General features: G+C 34.2%; 1 protein-coding gene across 4 annotated transcripts in view; it reads right to left on the bottom strand.

Annotated features, from left to right (window-relative positions):
* Dzip3 (DAZ interacting zinc finger protein 3) overlaps positions 1–20,836 on the bottom strand; it is an 88,974-nt gene that overhangs the window by 54,734 nt on the left and 13,404 nt on the right. For all 4 annotated transcript variants that reach the window (XR_008218841.1, XM_052740833.1, XM_052740835.1 and 1 more), the window contains exons 3-12: positions 19,998–20,070; positions 17,293–17,445; positions 16,850–16,966; positions 15,130–15,210; positions 13,947–14,071; positions 10,273–10,387; positions 6,843–6,962; positions 4,372–4,473; positions 3,199–3,291; positions 2,301–2,353 (exon numbers count right to left, since the gene is read on the bottom strand). Coding sequence is in view for 3 of the 4 variants with exons in the window: in XM_052740833.1 (XP_052596793.1) it covers positions 2,301–2,353; positions 3,199–3,291; positions 4,372–4,473; positions 6,843–6,962; positions 10,273–10,387; positions 13,947–14,071; positions 15,130–15,210; positions 16,850–16,966; positions 17,293–17,445; positions 19,998–20,070 (1,032 nt within the window). In the remaining variant the exon portion in view is untranslated. The remainder of the gene's footprint in view (positions 1–2,300; positions 2,354–3,198; positions 3,292–4,371; positions 4,474–6,842; positions 6,963–10,272; positions 10,388–13,946; positions 14,072–15,129; positions 15,211–16,849; positions 16,967–17,292; positions 17,446–19,997; positions 20,071–20,836) is intronic.

Here is a 20,836-nt window from a genome sequence, read left to right on the forward strand (position 1 = left end):
CAGGCGGATCTCTGTGAGTTCGAGGCCAGCCTGGTCTCCAAAAGCGAGTTCCAGGAAAGGCGCAAAGCTACACAGAGAAACCCTGTCTCGAAAAAAAAACCAAAAAAAAAAAAAAATAAATAAAAAAAATAAACAAATAAAAATAATAGATTAAACAGAAAAAAACTGGACACCTGCACATAGAAGAGTAAAACTAGATCTGTAGCTGTCACCCACATAAAAATCAATTCACTATAGACCATGTGTGCATAAACATTTGCATACATGTACATATGCTCATGTGTATGGACAGATGAGTGTAAAATTCAGAGATTAACATCAGGGTTTTATTCAATCACTCCTTATGTTGTTTTTTTTTGAGACAGGATTTTCACTGAACCAATAGCTCACTAAATGGCTAGGTAGACTGGTCACTGAGCTACAGCGATCTACCTCTTTCTATCCTAAAAGCATTAGGGTTACAGGTGCACATCACTACATTTAATTCATTTCTTGTGTAGCCTGAAGTTTATCCACTATGCTATCTCCCCAGCCCTGAAAAATAGATCTTAAATAAAAATGTCCCTCAATGTATGATCTGAAACGTTGAAACTACTAGAAGAGATCACCTAAAGATTTAGGCACAGGCAATGACTTTCTGGATAGAACCATGCCAATGGCCCAGTAAAATAAATGTCATGAATTGAGGGATTGAATCATATTAAAAAGGAAAGAAAAGCACCACACAGGAAGTAACAGAGTAAAGACACCTACAGAGTGAAAGAAAAAAGTTACTGTCTGTCCACCTGATAGAAGACTAATACACAAAAGACATAAAGAACCCCCAAAATTAAGTACCCCAAGGACAATATACTTAGTAAGTGGGCAAATTGAGCAGACAATTCTCTAAACAAGTTCAAATGACCAATAAATATATTAAAAAGTTCAATATGTTTAGCCATCAGGACATGCAAATCAAAATTGCACTTGGTTCACACCCTTACCTTATGCAGAATAACTACCAAGAAAGCAAATAACAAATTCAGGCAAGGGTGACAGAGAAAAAGAATGTAGTTCATTACAGACATCATACAAGTTAGTATGGAGGTTACTGAAAAAACTAATACTACCACATAATTCAGTTATAGCATTCGTAGGTGTGTGCCCAAAGGGCTCTAAGTCAGCATGCCACAGAATACTTATAAAGCTATGGATATTACGGCATTATTCAGAAGTCAAGTCATAGAATTAGCTTAGGCGGTCACTCACCAGTTATGAGTAATAAAAATGGAGTATGGCCGGGCGGTGGTGGCGCACGCCTTTAATCCCAGCACTCGGGAGGCAGAGCCAGGCGGATCTCTGTGAGTTCGAGGCCAGTCTGGGCTACCAAGTGAGTTCCAGGAAAGGCGCAAAGCTACACAGAGAAACCCTGTCTCGAAAAACCAAAAAAAAAAAAAAAAAAAATGGAGTATGACTCAGCCATAAGAAGAACCAAATCACATCATTTGTGAGAAAATGGATGAGGCCAAAGAATTTTGTGTTAAAAAACAGAGAAACAAAGCCTCTTGAGAACCAAGACAATTACTATCTCCTACCTCACAGATGAAATTACATAGAGGAAGAGGAGCTGCAGAAGAGAAGAGAAAGCAGAGGAGAGACAGGAGGATCTCTGGAGTTCACTGGCCAGCCATTCTGTCTCAAAAGAAAAGGTCAAGAGACACTGAGGATGACATTCAGTGTTGATGTCTGGCCTGTAAATGCACACGCACACTGCCATATGAGCATATATATAGAACTCAGACCCCAACAAATACATATAAGAAAAAGAGAAGTGAAGGGCTAGAAGAACTTTTTATATTGTAGTTTCTAATTACAATAGCAATAGTCTATGTCTCTGCAAATGTTTTGCTTAACATATACATCAGTATTATTTAGCAACATGCTTTGCTCACCTAAGAAATAGGAAGTTTAAATTTAAGACAAGCTTTGAGGCCTACATAAGCTTTGAAAAATAGAGTTTTTACATTGTAACAATAAACTTACATTATTTTAAGAAAAATGTATTTTGTACTCAGAAAATGATTTGTTTTACACTTAGTGATAACCACATAATTTTTCCTTCCTTGTTTTAAAATGTAAGTATCCACAATAGTAGGGAAAGAAGGGGGAATAAATGAGAACTCACTGTGGGTTTTTTTTTTTTTCCACACAGAATACTCTTAAATAGGTACCCTAAAACTGATAGGGCACAGAGGCAGCTTCCAAAACACATAAACACTCAGAAAAGAAAACAGTAACAAAATATTTTATTTCAAGCTTACCTTGCTCCTAAGTTTTCGATGGTTATATATTCATCCTTTCTCACCACTTCAAACTGCAAGTGATGGAGAAAAAAAGCCCTAAAATAGTTCAATTTTCAAAATTCTTTAAGTTCTTAGCTTCCACATTTACAAAAAGATAATTAGAATAAAAGCACATTGACTACAAAACAAATGACACAATTAAAAGCTAACCAACATAAAATACTACCAAATGACAAATTACAGTTGCTCTTAAAAGCAGCCAATCTTACATCATCATATGATTTGAATGACAACATTAAAATATAAAAGAAGCTTATAATATAATAGCGTAAATAAGGTAAATAATAAAAATAAGATTCATTTATAGTTCTAATTTTATTCTATTTACCTTAAACTAAAATTCAAGATATTCTATTAATTAAAAATTAAAATGGGTACTATGATTTATTTAACAGGTAAAAGACGTATATTAAAGAGACATTAGGTAGTTATTACAGACTACATGGGATCAGGGTCTGGAGATACAGCTCAGTAGCAGGGTGCATGTTGAGCATGCACAAGGCCCTTTACTCAACTCCCAGTTCCACCAAAAGAGAAGACGATTCAGAAAGTCTAAATTTATTTTTAATTTAAGATGGCAAAAAAGTAGTTAAATTAACACACTTTATCATTCTTCTACAATATAATCCTCACCACTAGTTCACTGGTGGTATATTCATCTGTTTCTACGATTTAGATTTTCTTATAGACCACTTAATACATCAGATAAAACAAGAACAGAAAGGGCAGGGAGCTCAGTCACCAAAACTAGAATGTAGCTAGAATCCTACTATTGTTGTTAATAAATCAATTTTATGCAAAAATAGTACTACAAACAAGGTGGGCAAGAAAAAAATCAGGAAAAAACATCACTCACCAAAATTTTGACAATTCCAGGTACATCACATTGCAGCATTCTTACCATGTCACCTCCACATCCTTCTTTCAAACATTTTTTCCCACTAAAACTCTAAAATTGTTCATAGAAAAAGATAAAATATAAACTTAAGCAAGGTTAGAAGCAGATAATGCTGCATGACAAACTGAAAAATGTGACCAAACAGTTTAGAGTGAACTGTTCAAAGTATTTTATATCAATGCGTATGTATGTTGTAACATTTTACTTTAGTTATTTAGACTTCAAATCTTTAAGGAGCTATATAACAGCCTAAAGTATACATGATAATCGTGGAAAGAAACTTTAACATATACTCAGCACAAAAAGTATGCAATTTCCATAAGCTACTTAAGGACTCTAGAGAAAAGGGAGTAATAAAAACTGTGAGTACTCTGGCTCTGACCTTGTAATTTCCTCTGGTTAACTTACTTCAATTTCCTGTACTTCTCTGTCTAATAAGGAGAAAAATTAACTGCCCCATCAACCACAGAAACTAAAATGTATGTATCCCTTTAATGCCTTGTATGTCTTATTTTTATAGCATGACATGCCAGTTCTTTTACTTGGTCATCCCAACACACACACACACACACACACACACACACACACACACACACACACCATGAAATGTGTACACTTCAAGGTCATTTTAGAGCTTAGAAATATTAGTCACAGTGGTGAAGTTACCAGTCTAATGTAGTAAAACTAGTAAGTAGTTCAAGGTAGATTTAATCCCAAATCTGCCACCTCCAGTTCTCTTTTCTACTGTGTAACAATTGCTTAAGGATTTTTCCTTGTTTACATACTGTAAAACTGGTAGAACTTAAAGTCACAAAGCAACCATGACCACAGCACAAGTAATTAATAAAGAGAAGGGCTCTGGATTTCACTTTAATGTTAGTAGTGAACAACTCAATTTATCATATGACTGGCATGACTAAACAGAAGGAACTCTGTATCTATCTGTACACTAAATCTTCTTCTATTTCATTTTTAAAACAGAATGGACACATAAGTTAAGAGAGTCAAGGAAATGAACACCATAGAGAACAGAGAGTAAATGGAGGGGAGAGAGTGAACGTGACAGACAACTAAGAACAAGGGGAAAGGGATGATGTGCGGTGGTGTGGAACTTTAAGGAGAGTGCAATACCTGATCATTTTCTCCTGGGTACTTCAAGTTCTTGAACTTTTTCCAACAAATTTTATGGAAGTAAATACAGCAACTTTTACTGCACATTAGCTGAAAAAATCCCTTGAAAAAAATATATAGAAATATAATTCATGTTAACATAGAAATACCATCAAGTCAGTTTTAAGACTATAATTTATAGATTATACTTTATTATAATATTGTTTTACACAACATTTACAATTTACTAGCAAAGCCTGTAGATACCAAATGAATTTCTGATATTGTAGAATTAATAAAGTCAGAAAAATAAGGACAGTAAAAAAAGGGAGAAGGGCAATGATTTGAACTAGGCAATGTAAACTTTTCCATATTCTATGGTACAAGAAAATAGCAAAATCCCTCAAATGTTTTTTGTAGAACATGCTATTTATGCACCCCATTTTTACATTCCTCTTTTTCTCCAGCTCAACTCATTTCTGTGCCACTGTTATTTGAATTCCCCTGTTACCACCCAGGAGACCTCAGACCTGCTGTCCTGGTGAAAGAATTCCAAATCTACTATGCTCTCCAAGAATAGAGATTTCTGCTACACTCTCTCCAGGAATGAGGTCCTTTAAATAAAATTTCTCTTTATATTACAACAATCTAAACTGTAATCAGAACTTCTGTTGCTATATAACATTCATTTGGTTGGAACCCTGAAGCTATCCTAAACCACAGGACTGACTAGCCACAGCCCCAAGACTTGAATACTGCATCTCTCCACCCATTCTACTTGTGCAGAGAAGCCCGCAGCAGAGACGCTAGCCACTTTATCTCAGAAGCAGGATCTGACCTGAACTCAGAGTGACAATTCTCACCCTGTCTTGTGGTTTCATTGCCACACGGATTCAGAGATTACAAGATCAAGGCTGCTCACAAGAACTTTTACTCTTTCCTCACCCAAGGACTCACAAAGAGCGATCATTTATTTAGTAACATGAGCCCTGAAAATTGACCACCTCTTAGCTATGCCACTATTCTCAATTTCTACCCTTTTTTATTATAAGGTGGAAAAAACTTATCTTTTTTATAATCTTATTTTTTGAGAACTTCATACATAAGCACTGCATCTAACATCACTCTTGGCCCCCTTTCCCCTCCCAAATTCATCTTTTCCTTATTATTGTATGTACATGTACACATTTCAAGGGTGTATTTTCCCTGTCAAGTGTAGAGGACATTGTATAGCACCAAGAGTTCTGGGCTTCTTATAATCTTTCCATCTCATTTTTTTTGTGATTTTACTTGAGTCTTAAGTGTTAGGTTATGCGGCAGACATATTAGCTGGGGCTGGGCACCCCATAGTCGTGTGTGTGTGTGTGTGTGTGTGTGTGTGTGTGTGTCTTTGTGTGTGCGTGTATTTTAAAATGCTGTTATGTAACATAGGGTGATGGTGCTCTCCACAAAAACCATGCCTACCTAACAAAAACCACAGAGCCCGGCAGAAGAAAGAAATCTCCCTCCTAGTTGCTGGTCAGAGGAATACAAGAGTCTCCTAAAACAACATACGCTACTGATATTTCCTTTAGTTGCTGTCCAGAGCTTTAAGGTAAAATCCTACTTCTGCAGACACCACAAACTTCAGAAATAGAACTTGGAGCAACTGAGTTAGAACTGACTTGGAAGCCTCCTCCCTGAAGGCTGATGTTCATAGTTACCAGAATGTACTATAAAAGTTGCCGAGGAAGAAGAGCAAACTGTAGTGTTACTCAGCTATAAACCCTAAGAACCACAATGACTAGACCATAGAGATATCCACAATGATGCAATACTGGCACTATTATTGTGGGGGTAACCAAAACCTGTCTATTGGATTTAAGGTCCACTCAACAGGAGGGAACTCATGCTTGGTACTAGAACCTGGCTGGAGAGGTAACAAGGCCAAAAGGAAAACCAACCATTAAAATTTTCTAACTGTATAACCAACATATAACCAATATAATATCTAACTGTAGTCTAAATATTTATCCTTAGTCCCACAGATAAGTGTAGCTCTTACCACTCATCAAAGAAGCTTCTTTTTGCAACAGAGATTATTTCAGAAATCCACAACTGGTCAAAATATAGAGAATAGATTATTTTACTGTATGAATGAAAGGCAAATGGCCATAACTTCAGAGGCAAGTGAATATTACAAAAACTTCAGCAAAACCAACCTATTCTTCTACTGACTCATAGAATATAATTAATATTGACTGTGAATACATGTTCTCAGAGACAAACTACTTCTTAAATATATTACCATTATAATTAAAGTAAACACTGTTCTTTAATTTTTTTTTTTCCCCCAGGGCTGGGACAAAATTCCAGGAACCTGCACTTACCTCATTAGAGCTCTGCCACAGAGCCGCATCCTACGGCCTATGTAGTATTTTCATGTATAATGATAAAATAATTTTAACTGTTTTATATATTACAATGAAACGGTTAATTGATAATTATGTTACCTTATAGTTGGTGTTCTTTAAAATGTCAGCTTCACAAGAGCGCTCACAATCAAGATAACTGCAAATGGTCTGTTTCATTATATTACTTTCAGTTCTTTTGATAAAATTATTGAGAATATCCTAGAATTTAAAAATACATATACTTATGAATTATCTACCATAAATTAAGCCAGAAACATATCCATAATCTACCTTAAGTAACATAACTACAGATCCCATTTTAAATTATTGTGTGTGTATGCATACATATACATACATATATATATACATGTTTGTATGTATAACAGTAACAACTTATTTACCCATCCCAATGTAAATAAATAGAAAAACCCTAAACTAGAAAAAATGGCTATCTCACATAAAGAAAGTAGACAAGAGTATGTTTGAAGCTAAATTTCTCTTCCATACGCTAATCCATAGCATGTTCTTATCAAGAACTGTATACATACATATCTCAGAACTGGAGCCAAGCAAGATATAATGACAACAGAACCACTACAATGGTGCAATATGACAGCTAATGACACAGTGGGCAGAAGGATGATACAGAAATATTTCTCCAATGCCAAGTTATAGCACAGAATAAATTTTCTCATTTTAAACTAATTAAATGCAAGCAAATTAATTATCTTCACTGAGTTAGACAAGGGCCTTAATATCCTTTACAGAGAAAATGCTGTATCAAATAGTACTTATTAGTGGTAATATACTATGAGAATATATTATATGAAAAGTAACCCTTTACAGGTTATTTAATGAGCAGCAGCAATATATATAAAGATAAATTTTATAAAAATATGACAGAAGATATACCAAAAATAACAACAACAACAACAAAATCCCCAAAATTAACAACAAACAAAAACACTCATAAAAGCAGTAATGTTAGTGAATTAGTCCAATGGGCAAAGAATAGGAATAAGCATCCAAGCAATACAAAAACTGAGAATTTATCCTGAACAACTCTTAGACAGAAAATGGAAAAAGTAAAATAGGTTACATGTAAAAAGTTAAAAATCAGACTCAAATCATTCTTTAAAATAAGATTAAAGGATAGAAAATAAGAGTGAAAACAATTTAATGTGTTAAGCTGTTTGGCCTGTGTGTATGTCTGTACACCATGTGTGTGCATTGTCCATGGAGGCCAGAAATGCGCACTGCATCCCGAGACTGGAGTTACAGATGATTGTAAACCATTGTTGGGTCTGGGAATTAAATCTTGCTCTTCTGGAAGAGCCAGTGTTCTTAACCACTGAGCCATCTCTCCAAGCACCAGTAGAAATTTTTAATGACTGAAAATTAATTTGAACATACAATTATATTTCTAGACAAGGAATATATAATGTTTACAAAAACTTTTTTTTTTGTTCTTTTGTTTTTCGAGACAGGGTTTCTCTGTGTAGTTTTGGTGCCTGTCCTAGATCTTGCTCTGTAGACCAGGCTGGCTTTGAACTCACAGAGATCTGCCTGCCTCTGCCTCCCTAGTGCTGGGATTAAAGGCATGCGCCACCACTGCCTGGCAAAAACGTATTATTTTGAGAATTAAAAGATCTCAAAAAATTTACCTCCCTATCAAGCACTTAAGCTGGTGTTGGACTTACACCAAGCAAACAAGGAAGAGCCTAGAGTGGGTAAAACCTCAGTTCTGAGACACATAATTTTATACAGAGAGGAGAAAGATAAAAGTCATCCCCAGGGTGAGGCCAATTGATTAAGAACCAGTAAGATGGGAGAAGTGTGTGCATGTGTGTACATGACAGCACGTGTCTATTTAAAGGAGATGCTATCTACATAAGAGAGCTCTCTAGTACCACATCTGTTATACTGGAATGGCAAGACAATACCTAAAAAAATATGAATACAGCAGGGCAGTGGTGGCACACACGGAAGGCAGAGGCAGGAGGATCTCTGTGAGTTTGAGGACAGCCTGGGTTACCAAGTGAGTTCCAGGAAAGGTGCCAAAGCTACACAGAGAAACCCTGTCCCAAAAAACAAAACAAAACAAATTTAAATACTAATACGGTTTTTGAGTAAGGGGGAAAAAAGTCTATCTAGAGACCAGAAATTACAGTTGCAGACAATGAAGCAAAAACTCAATTTTTAAGTCTTTAGTCTTAATATTTTCAATAAAATTGTCTCTACAAACTTCTTTGTATGAAATAAAATTTTATTAAAAGTTTGTATAGTCAGGAAAATATTTAAAAGGAGGAAAACAGTAAAAACATCAAAAAACAATTAGAGACTGCTTCATATAGGAACAAATTTGAAAACTTTTAAAATATACAAAATTATTACTTAGTAAGTCAGTTAAAGTCTTATTCATCTTGACAGTAGAAAAACAGCAATTAGTAGAGTCTACTGATTACTCAGAAAGGTATATTAAAATACTTCATTATGATTGGAAGTTTATAAAAATTTGTCCTTTCAGTTTTGACAGTTGATACTGATTTTGAACTTCTATGCAATATGCCTCTTTATTTTCAGGGGTGCTATTAGTCTTAAAGGCAACTAAAATCTAATTAGTCAGAAAGGTTTAAAGTAAAGTTATGTAAAAGATTTGCTCTTGAAACATCTACCAAGAGAAACATGTAGCTACTTTCGCTTTAAACAAAGCAACTCAATGGCTTAGCATAAGACTGCCTGAAAAATAGGCAATATTCAGGTTTGGGGAAATGGAAGCATTCACATTTTATAATGAATATACACTAAGAGGAAGTATAGAAACATCTACCAACAACTTTATAATCAATGAACAGTGGCTTCATGATTTTACCATATAAATGTTATTCTAATAAAATGATATGGGAATATACAAAGATCATTTAATATAAGAATGAAAAACTGAAAAGTTTTAGTTTGGACTATGTATTCAGTAATAGATGACTAAGTAAACTAAAGCAGGATACTAGTAGACACAAAGTAAAACTTGGTACCAATTTTAATAAATATACAGAAAATTATTAGTGTATATGCACGTGTGTGTAGAAAGGCAAAAAAAGGGACAAGAATAAGTTCTCCATTTGAATAAAAAGGAGTAAAATTTTTCTTTTTAGATAAGGGGGTAATTTTATATCTAACTGTTCAGCATTTTGTAAATTAAATTAAAAACAAAATAACAGCAAATGTAATTACAAAAAAACAAACAAAAAATAACTTAATTATTACACATGGGTTTTTAAAAGACAAGTATTAGGCTAGTTCAGCTACTGGTCTACTTATCAACTGTAAATGATGGCAGTGATTCTTCTTTTTCTCTAACTGTGCTCACATTCTGCACCAGGTAATAAAATTAAGGTTATTTCTTACACAAAAAGCTAATTGTCAATAAAAGAATGTACTCTACAGAATATTAATATTTGATTTTAAAGTTACTTGTGAAAGAAAATTCTGAATAGTCACAGGCAGCAAACTATTTTTAATAATTTCTTACTTTGAAAGTCATAGGTAAATCTTCATCATCTGTAGGATCTACGTCAAACCAATTATCATCCGTATCTCCCATTTCTTGTAAGCTTTTGTGAAATTCTAGTAGTCCTCCATTATATCTGCAAGGCAGTTTAAAGGAAAGGTTAGTTTGAACTACACTCAGGTACTATATAGTTTATAAATGTGGGAACCAGAAACCCAAAGAAGGTGGTGATAACCTCTGGCATGCTGTAGAAATACAAATACTAGGACTCTCACCTGTGGTAGACTGGGATGAAATACAGGTAGGAGGGGAGGCACTAGGTTATGTAGTAGCTCAAGCTTGAACAGTATGGGGGCCATGGTAATTAAAGGGGTTGTAGAGTTGGTTGGCTTTTGTTAACTGTCTTGGAGGCCTTGAAGAAAGAGAATGACAGGTATAGGTCAGCCAACTATTAATTTAGCATGCACTTTGAAAGCCAGAAGGCCTCTAAGGCAGCATTTAAATTGATTCTTATTTCCTATACTCAATCTGTGCTGAAAATAAGGGCCAATAAGAGGATAAACTGTAAATGAAAACAAATATACAGCCTTGACAGGCTATTATCAACTCAGGACACTCCGTAAAAGCTAGAAGAATACTACGCTATGATTTAAAGAATTCTAACAGCATATTATGCCAAACTTGGGGCCAGAATTTTATAATAAAAAGTAAAACCACTGCAATGGGACCTCAGGCCCAGCCTCAATGGGACTACTATGCTAAAATCAGGGCTTTGATAATGAATAAGTAGACCCAGATATCTGAAATGAGGATATGAGTATGAATGTGCTCAGAAATTGCAAGTGTCTAAATTCTTGCTGACCAATTTGACTAGAAAGGATTTCTTCTTCCTTCCTAGAGGACACCTGCTTCCCTTTAGAGATCATGAAAAAATATCATCAGAGATGCACATTCCAAGAGAAGATGACCATCTTCTTCAGATCTTTCTCTCTCTCCACTCATTGCCCTTGGACCAGGACAGCTAGGGTCAGACACAATGGCCCAAGATGGAAAACAAAGTCTAATACTTCCAGGAAGAAGAAAATATATATATTCACCTATAAATTGCACATGACTGATATGAAAGAAGAAACATGGAAGTAGATTCTAAGAATGTGAAACCAAGGGGAAAATACAAGCCTAAATGAGGAAGTGGATACTGACATAGAACACCTCACACAGAAGTCAAGATTTGGTATTCTTGCAGGGACATCTGAAGCCAATCCTGACATGCTTCCAGAAATTTGATACAATTATGGCCAACAGTAAAGGAGGTACAAAGGCTAGAAATTTCTTGGCATAGTATTAACAGAATCAGGAGGTTCTAAGGGTTATAATGGTACTGCTCTTTAAGAACACAGAACCTATCACTTGTAGACAGTGAAGAAAGCCCTAAGTGAATTTGGTCATGTTCCTATCAAAGATCCCATAGCCACAGGCTCATAAGGATGGCAAAGACTTCCTTGGAGGACAAGTGTGAGTGCTGACAAGTGTGTGCAGAAAATGTACAATACAGTTTTCTCCCTCTGGATATTTATGGCCTAACGCATGTTCTACTATAGAGACTGCTCCTACTGACATTAGCTAAATCTGTCTCGTTGATAAAAACCCTGTGTCATTGATTATCTGAATGTAGTAACTCTGCCTCCTTGTTCAGCTATATGTAGTAACTTTGCCTCTCTGTTCAACTCTATATACTAAACATGCTGAGTTTACAGGGTTTTGTGGTTTCTCCAGCCAGGAGCCCAGACCACCTGATCCCAGTTTTGGTCCATGTATCTACCTGTGTTTGTCTTTTTTTTAATTCCCTAGCTGCCCAGTCAGGTCTGTTCCTGGAGTTGTATTGGACATAGCAATCACAATGTTCCTGGTAGAGGCACTGACTAATGTACTAAGAAATATAAAGGGCATCAATAACTCTGATAAGCTCAATTATGCCCTCGATAACCCAGGGAAGAATGCATAGTTATGTTCCTTCTACTTGTTAGCTTTCAAGATCTATTTCAGTTATTCTACCAACATTTTGTTTATTTCTATTTTATTCCAATATTAGTTGTATAGAATATTATAATTTTGATAAGTTGATTTGTTTAATCAATGTGTCAATACTACAAAGCCTCTGTAACCTACCATTTTCAAAGACAAAATGCACTTGTTCGAGACACTGTCGAAATATAGAAAAATAACTTAAAAGTGAAAGGTAATGATTCTGCTACTTAAAGGGCTTTTAGTGTTAATGATGTAGAGAATAGATCCTCTTCAACTACAATCAAAACAGAGAAGAAAAAGTAGTTTCCTTTCTGAGGGAAGGTCACAGTACACATCTTTGCGTTAATCTATGTTAAGTATTTGACACTCAGAGAATCATCTTTCCATTTTGATCTTTACATTCTCCAAAGCATCATATGGACCCTGGTACACTGGTGATGTCATTTCTAGACAGACTCAGTGAATAGAAGTGGGAAGACTCTGACTCCCTACCACAAGAGTCATGGCAGAGGATAGGAACGAAATATTAACTAGAATAATCTACCATCTACATGGTAGTTTTAGGCCTGCAATGATGCTTCCCAGCAGCAATCCCTTTCCTAGTCATCCCTTATATCCCAGCCAACAATTATATCCTTAGACTTTTGTTGATTTTCTAGACCATTTTGGAGCACCCATAAGGACTTGGATTATTCACTGTATTTTCCTCCATAGCTAAAATGTTTCATTTTTTCATTACTGGGTGTTTTGAATAATCATTTGATTAAAACCTACATCTTTCACAATACTTTTAGTCTATGTCATGTTTTACTGTATCCCTAGGACCTAGCACAATCCTTGGACTATGATAGATGCTTAAGATAAATCAAATAAATGATTGAAGCTACAAAAGCTATGAATATCCATAAAGGAAGTGAACAAAAAAATTGCATAGATTTATCTGTATAATTTCACCTTCCTAAAATGTGTAATATTTAGTATTCTCAAAGCTCAATACTTGGACCTTTCAACTTGCTTGTTTTCATTTGTTTGTTTTTAGTTGTTAGGAAAGAGTCTCACTCTATGGCCTAGGCTGACCTGGAACTTTTAATCCTACTACTTCTGCCTCCTTATTGAAGGGATTATAGGTATGTGCAACCACGTCCAAATTCCTTCCAATTCTGTATCAGGTCACTTATACTTAAAAAACTCAGTAGTGAGAATGTCAGTAACTACAATCATCATTTATCATGCACTGTATTAATTTTTTGTACACTAGTACAAAAATTTTTGTACACTAGTACTAGGCACTGTTATTCACCCCATAAAATTTTTATGATATAGATGTTAATCTTGGTTCCATTTTAGATATCAGAAAAATCAGACTTAGTAAAATTAAATTTCTTAGGTAAGTGCTAGAAAAAATGTATTTGAATCCAGGTTGTCAGATTCTAAAGCCCATATTACTAACGTTGATGATGGGCTGCATCACACTGCCATGGACTGTGTAAATATTTCCAGTGTAAATATTTCCAAGTGCATGGAATTAACTACCAGAAATTAGAAAGAAAAAAAGAACACTCTGAGACCATAAATTTTATGATTAATGGTATACAGTGCAAATTTTATTTCCATTTTACAATAACAAAAGGCAACAGTGAAGATGTACATATAAATAAAATGCTTACCTCTTCTGAGCACATCGAAGTAAACCACGTCCAAAATAAACTAAAGTCATAAAGTTTTCACAAATTTCATGTTCTTGGATCATCATCTTCATCACTAGAAATTTATTTTCAGCTTCTGTGCAGTCCTGTAGTGACACAACAAGTGGTTGGATGTGTGAAAAATGACTTTTTCTTTTACAATATATATTTATTCTGCAACTAGAAAATTTAGAACACATTTAAGAAAAGAATAATTTGGGCTAGAGAGATGGCTCAGAGGTTAAGAAAAAAATGATGATCCAATCATCTGATTATGTATTATTATTTGTAATCTTCATATCTCTGAAAATGATTATAAGTACTAAGCATTTAACATAGTTCACAAACACAAAAGCTTTAACTCTACATTTTTAACCATTTCAAAGGGAAATTGTAACAATTTTTGGATATAAAATGACAAAAAATTGTCAGCCAAACAGAAGCATGTCTAACAACTACTAGAATATAATTAGTTGTTTGTTTGTTTTTTTAAATTCTAATCACAGCATAATCTTCTGAGCTTTTTAAAATGGAAATGGATGACTCCCTGACAATAGGTATAATTTTTTCTAAGGGGAGAAATACAGTGTAGACTTGTAATTTAAGATTAGAATTAGTTCTAACCGATGCCTCATTTCGAATGTGTGTGATAAAACTTAGTAACTAAGAGCAAGGGCTGGTAAAAAGGAAAGTAAAAGGCTATCAAAGCTGCAAAAAAGTAAGAAAAATAAACAATGAAAAAAAAGGAAGATTTCTAGTTAATTTCCAGATTTCTATTCATTTGGTTCAGTTTAATTTGACAAAATAAAAAACTGAGGTAAAACTCTCATTTCACAAGAATAAGATTAAGAAAAAAAGAGATTAAGCTGCATTTGAAATAGATTAATATATATTATTAAGTACACAAATGAGAATCATTTAAAATATACGATTATATTTTTATAATAGCCTTAAAAAAGACAGTTTAAGTATAAGCTAATATTAAGTTCTCCATTATTTCTAGTCACAACATAACTCTTAAACATAATTATTATCTAATACAAATATAAGACAGAAAAGTTACAGAATTCCTTCAATTTCAAAGTTTTTTTTTTAAATCACCACTTTCAATTGCTACAATAAAGCTAAGGAGTATTAAGATTTATAAATAATACATGCTACATACCTCTTTCTTTCCTCTTTCACTGAGTGCTACTCCATACAAAAATAGTAATGTCAAGTAATAACCAATATTAATTTGCTGTACCTACAAAAAATATGTTAATTGGTTATTTACATCTTGTTACTTTTCAGTTTAACAAAATTAATAAGTCTTTGATCTATTTAATAATTACTAAAAATAGTGCAAATTTTCATTTAATTACTCATCATTTGCTAATAACTATAGAGAAGCATGTTATTTTCATTTGATACAATTATCCACAAAAAAATTGATTAAAGATAAAAGTAAATTCAATCAAAACATATTACATTTAGCTTTTTAAAAAATGCTTTCTCTTTTTAATTATGTAACATTCTAGTAATCAAAAACCCCTACAAGACATTACAGGCTAACAAATAAAAAACCTAGTGCCAGGAATCAGTTATCTCTTTTCATGTTGTTGGCCAATGAGTTCCTGTAGACCCCCATACATTATAGGCTATTGCCATTGCTATTTATCTCCAGAACTTTATTGTACTGTTGAAGACATTATGTACTTGAGTAACAGAGAAGGAAGATATCAAGCTGGTACTGACCTAGAACCTTCTTTCATAGTTCTGGGAGGTGTTATACACACTACTGGAGGAGAAAAGTAATTATTAATGCTTCCTAGCTGTGAATTCTATGAATTACAATAATGTCTGACATGGCAAGACATACCTACTGGTGCAATGGTGGCACGAACATCTTGTGTCACCAACAACTTTCCCATTGAATGTAAGTCCTGCTCTACAGATAAAACCATCTCTGGCACCAGAGGCCAAGATCTTGTGGCTAGATAGATCACAGGCCCTAGTACTGTTACATTCTGAAATGGACATAGTATTAAAATGACTTCTAATGAGCTATCATTATAACCATAAATTAATGCATCTCTGAACCTACCTCAAAGAAACTTCTATTTGCAGTAGACACTGATTAGCATGAAGATCTACAATTGGCCAAAGTGCAAAGAATAAGAGACCGTGGAATGCTAAGCCCTAAATGGGACATCTGTATTACACCCCCTTCTCCTAAGATTCAAGGATCATTGTGAGCAGAGCAGAAAGACAGAAGTAGTAGATGAATAAAAGGAAATAGTGTCCTGCTGAGACAAGAGAGTAGCATAACAGCAGAAGAGGCTAATGAGTAGGGAAAAAGAGGGATTAGGGTTTTTTCTTTCTTCATATTGAAAAAATGTGAATACATTTAATATATACAACAATATTTGAGTTACACATAAATTGTAGAGTGACTACATCAAGCTCATTTACACATGAAGGGCTTTACATATTTATCACTACTGTGGTAAAAATTTATAATCTTCTCAGCATTCTTAGGAATGCTATACATTGCTAGTAACTACAATCATAACAAGGTGTAGTAGGTCTCTTAAACATTTTCCCTCACATCTAAATAAATTTTTGTATAGTTTGACCAACATCTCTTCAACTCTTCCCCTCCACCCTACCTTGGTGTCAATCATCCTATTCTCTGTTTAACATTTTTTGGACTCTTTATGTAGCTGCATTTCTGTGTCTGAATCATTTTCTGAAGTTCATGACTTTATATACTAGAATGTCCAGTCCCAGTAGTCCAGGTGTCTTTTAATCTAAGAAAATACAGATAGGCACACACGGCTGTTCTCTCAATGAAAAATACAACCCAAGGCCATGATTTCAAACATTCGATACAAAACACTTACAGTACAATTAGTAGCTTGAATGTTTCTAAGTGCTGCTTCCAGTTGTGTTATCAAAAAATGTAATGTTAAAGCAGGAACAATTTCTTCCCCAGTCTGGCTATTAGCTGCAACTTCCCTCTGTGGAGAATAAGAGAGGTGAAGAAAAATGTATAACCTTTCCTTGTTGGAGACAAAGTTTTTTTTTTAATTACCTTAGTAATATACATTATTCACATTTATGTTATTGTTAAATCAAAATAAACATTAAACTTCATAGTTTACTACTACAAACCTACATTCCTTTGAGGACTTTTCCATTTTTTGTTAACAAGTCCATAGTCAAGGGTGACATCAAAACCTTTTCTGAATATCAGACGGAGATTTTAAGACTCTGATTATACCATAGAGCTTTAAAAGTCGTATATAGCTGTACATCTGAACTAAAGAGATATGATGATTTTTACCTTCATAGACTGGAAGAAGTCTTCTTGTATGAACTTTTCAACGTTAGGGACCACACCTTTGGGTAGAGCATCGATGGCATTTAATAGCTTCTTCACTTCTAATAGTATGTTTACAGGGTCAAGATCAGTAGGTATATTTGTTTTCTCTTTGTCCTACAAGACATTTAATTTATTAAAATATACATAATACAATTTCATTTATTCTAGTGATAAAATCACCAAAAATATTAAAAAATGGGCAAAGTTCTTCCTATATAGACAAGTAACAGAACCATAAAATATAAGAGTAAGACCATCTCTGCTCCGCAAAAACACATATGCTGCAGATTATTCTATACAGTAGGAAAACAATTGTTTTTTAAGTGATATGACTGCTCTTTCAGCTTCTTTCTAGACTCATGGATTTTAAATGAACTAAGCTTCAAGATTTTAAGTTAAAAACAAAAATAGAAAGACTTATTTCAACTCAGTCAGAACTGAGTAATTATTAATAACCTTATTTAGAGATTTAAACTAGCTATCATTAATGGTTAACTGATAACTAAACCGTCAACCCTGAGAGACTATCTACTAACAACAGTTGTGAAAAGCCAGTGGAGAAGAAAGACAAAGATACAGAGCCAACAGATGGCAGCCCTCCCTCACAATGCAAACTCTGAGAACATGGTGTCGTGGTTAGTTCCTAAAAATCAGAATAGCTTACTACAGACCTAGAAAGAGCTTGAGTTACTGAAAAAGCCCAAGCATGGGATGTTTAATTCTTGGATCCCTAATAGAACAATACTTAGAAAAGCAATTAAGAATCAATAAAACCTACTGAGGCACTGTCTATATATACTCTATCCTCTAGGGCTGTCTCACACTTGTTCTTCCATCCCTAGTCATTTTGAAGAACTGATACACCTTTGAAAAACTGACACACTTTATATTTTACAGTTCTTCATGTATGACAATTATAACCAAAGTCTTTTAAAAAGAATTGTCAAATGTTTTTGAAAAGTACACAAATACCTGTTACAGAATCTGTTGGCTTGAAATTTTCAAATTTTTTTTAAAAGCCCACAAAATAGCTTTTAAAATCTTACAAGGAGTGACTATTGTCTACAGTACAACTACGCTAAATTAAAGATCAATTTTAAAGTCAGAAGTTACTAAAGAATCTGACACGATTAACAAATTTACATACAGACATGATTATGACATGAATAAATACTTCTTAAGGAAATGTTATGGATGTTACATATTTATCCTGTATCTTAATTTTAACATTTTAAAATTTTTTGTCAAAATATTTTATGTCTGATTCATGTTAAGAAAGTTTATTTAACATCTAACCTAATTGAGGTGGAAGTGTGTGGTGTTTGGAATGAGACTGGCTCCCAAGGCTCATTCATGTATTTGAATATTCCCGTTGGTGGAACTGTTTAAAAGGATTAAGAGATGTAACCTTGTTGGAGATGATGTGCAGTACTCTGCTACCTGGTTGTGCCACAAAATGTAAGCTCTCAGCTACTGCTCTGGTGCCATGCCTGCCAGCCTGCTATGTTCCCCATGGTCATAGACTCACTTGGGAAATTTTGGCCCTCATTAAATGGTTTATTCTGTTATTTGCCTGGGTTACAATGTCTTATCACAAAGATAAGAAAGTAACTAAGACAAAGTGTCCACCTTTTCTTAATTTCATAGTCCTAACTTTGATTTAGAAATGCCTTTTCTGGATCTAATAGCCCTGGTTCCTGCTTTTGCTCCAATGTATAACCTGTGTATACTGGAATGTATTATAACTATTCTGAAATATTTTATAGTGATAAACTCATGCTATTATGATTATTTTTCTTTCCTAATGTGTTACTATAAAACCTTCCAAATTTTATTAGCATGTGAATATCAATCATTAAGGAAAATTGATGGGAAGAAAAACTACATGAAAAATAAAATGCTGGGCTCATAACCAAAAAGAAAAAATGCATATTTTCCCTTTATGTATGTATGAGTAACGTGTGTGTGCCTGATGTCCATAGAGGCAAGAATTGGGCATGAGATCTTTAAAACTGAAGTTACAGACAGTTGTGAATTTCCATACGGGTGCTGAAAACTAGATCTATGCTCTTGCAAGCACATCAAATGTTCATAACCTTTAAGCCATCTCTCCGGCCCCTCATCTCAATAAAAGTTTTAAGTTAATATATAACTCAGGTTTATTATCTTCCACTTACACTTAGAAGTTCTAACAGTAAAAACAATAAAATGAAAAGAATTAGTTTTAGAAATAAATCAATAAAACTTTTGATAAATAAAATTCTGGATGTGGGTCTTCCTTCATACACACACACACATTCTTAGCTTAATTTTTTTAAATTTTCCTTTTCATAGGTAAATGAAGTTAGGAGGGTATATAATGCTTACTTGGTATGGTTTTATCCATAGTATTGCAAAGAAAAAAAACATTAACAAATGAAACCTGATAAGATGTTCTGGGGTAAGGAAGTTCTATTTTCAACAGATTTCAACTCCTCATCAGGATTAGAATATCCTTGGCATATAGCAGCAATCATCCCAGAAAGACTTAATTATGAAAAATGTACTTTTTCAGAAAGTGACCTACTAAAAATTTTATAACTAGACATTGCATCGTAACTTCATATACAAATGAATCAACTCATTACCAATTTACTAAATGTTAATGAAAATTATTTTCCTCTTACCAACTGACTGACTGGTTTTTCTACTTTATTCTCAGTTTCTTCCTTGGTTTGCTCCTCCACATCAGGATTTCCACTTTAAATTAAAAGAAAGAAAAGCATATTAAGAATATTTCCTCACAAAGATCATAAATTGTATCAGTAAAGATTCAAAGAATGGAGTCGTCTCAAAGTTTCAAAAGTATCACAAACGTCTATCAAAGACTGAAGTGGGAATAGGTACCATATCTCTTTGGAGGCTCAATTAAAGAAAAGCTATGGTAGAGAAACCAGCAAAGCAGAATAATCAACTCTTTACCCTTACCAGACATACAACAGACAAAAATATGAGAGAAAACCTTATTAACAGAGCTGGGGGATGGCTCAATGGGTAATATTCTTGCGCTGTAAGACTAAGGACCTAAGTTTGGATTCCTAGTACTCAAGTTAAAAGTCAGGCATCTCAGCACACTCTTTTTGTTGTTGTTGTTGTTTGTTTTGGCAGCACACTCTTATAACCCCAATGCCACTACAGTGGGGAATGGGTAGAGGCCCCTGTGCAGCCGGAAAAGTAGAAAGAGGAACTGCAGGTACAGTGAGAGATGCTGCCCCAAAACAAAAGGACAGTGATGGAGGAAGATACCTCTGCCTTCCACACATTTCTGCAAGGCTGAGTATATGCCCACACATATATCCACCACCAACAAGCTTCAAACATTATATCAAGGTGAAAAAAACGTATCTGATAAGGATGATATTCTTTATGTGTGTGGGTATGTATCAAAATAAGAAAGGTTAGGAAGATATGTGTGTATATATATATATATATGTGTGTGTGTGTGTGTGTGTATACAGATATAGTA

Source organism: Peromyscus californicus, unplaced genomic scaffold, assembly GCF_007827085.1.
Source record: "Peromyscus californicus insignis strain IS unplaced genomic scaffold, ASM782708v3 Scaffold_16__1_contigs__length_79575227, whole genome shotgun sequence".
Lineage (NCBI taxonomy): Eukaryota > Metazoa > Chordata > Mammalia > Rodentia > Cricetidae > Peromyscus > Peromyscus californicus.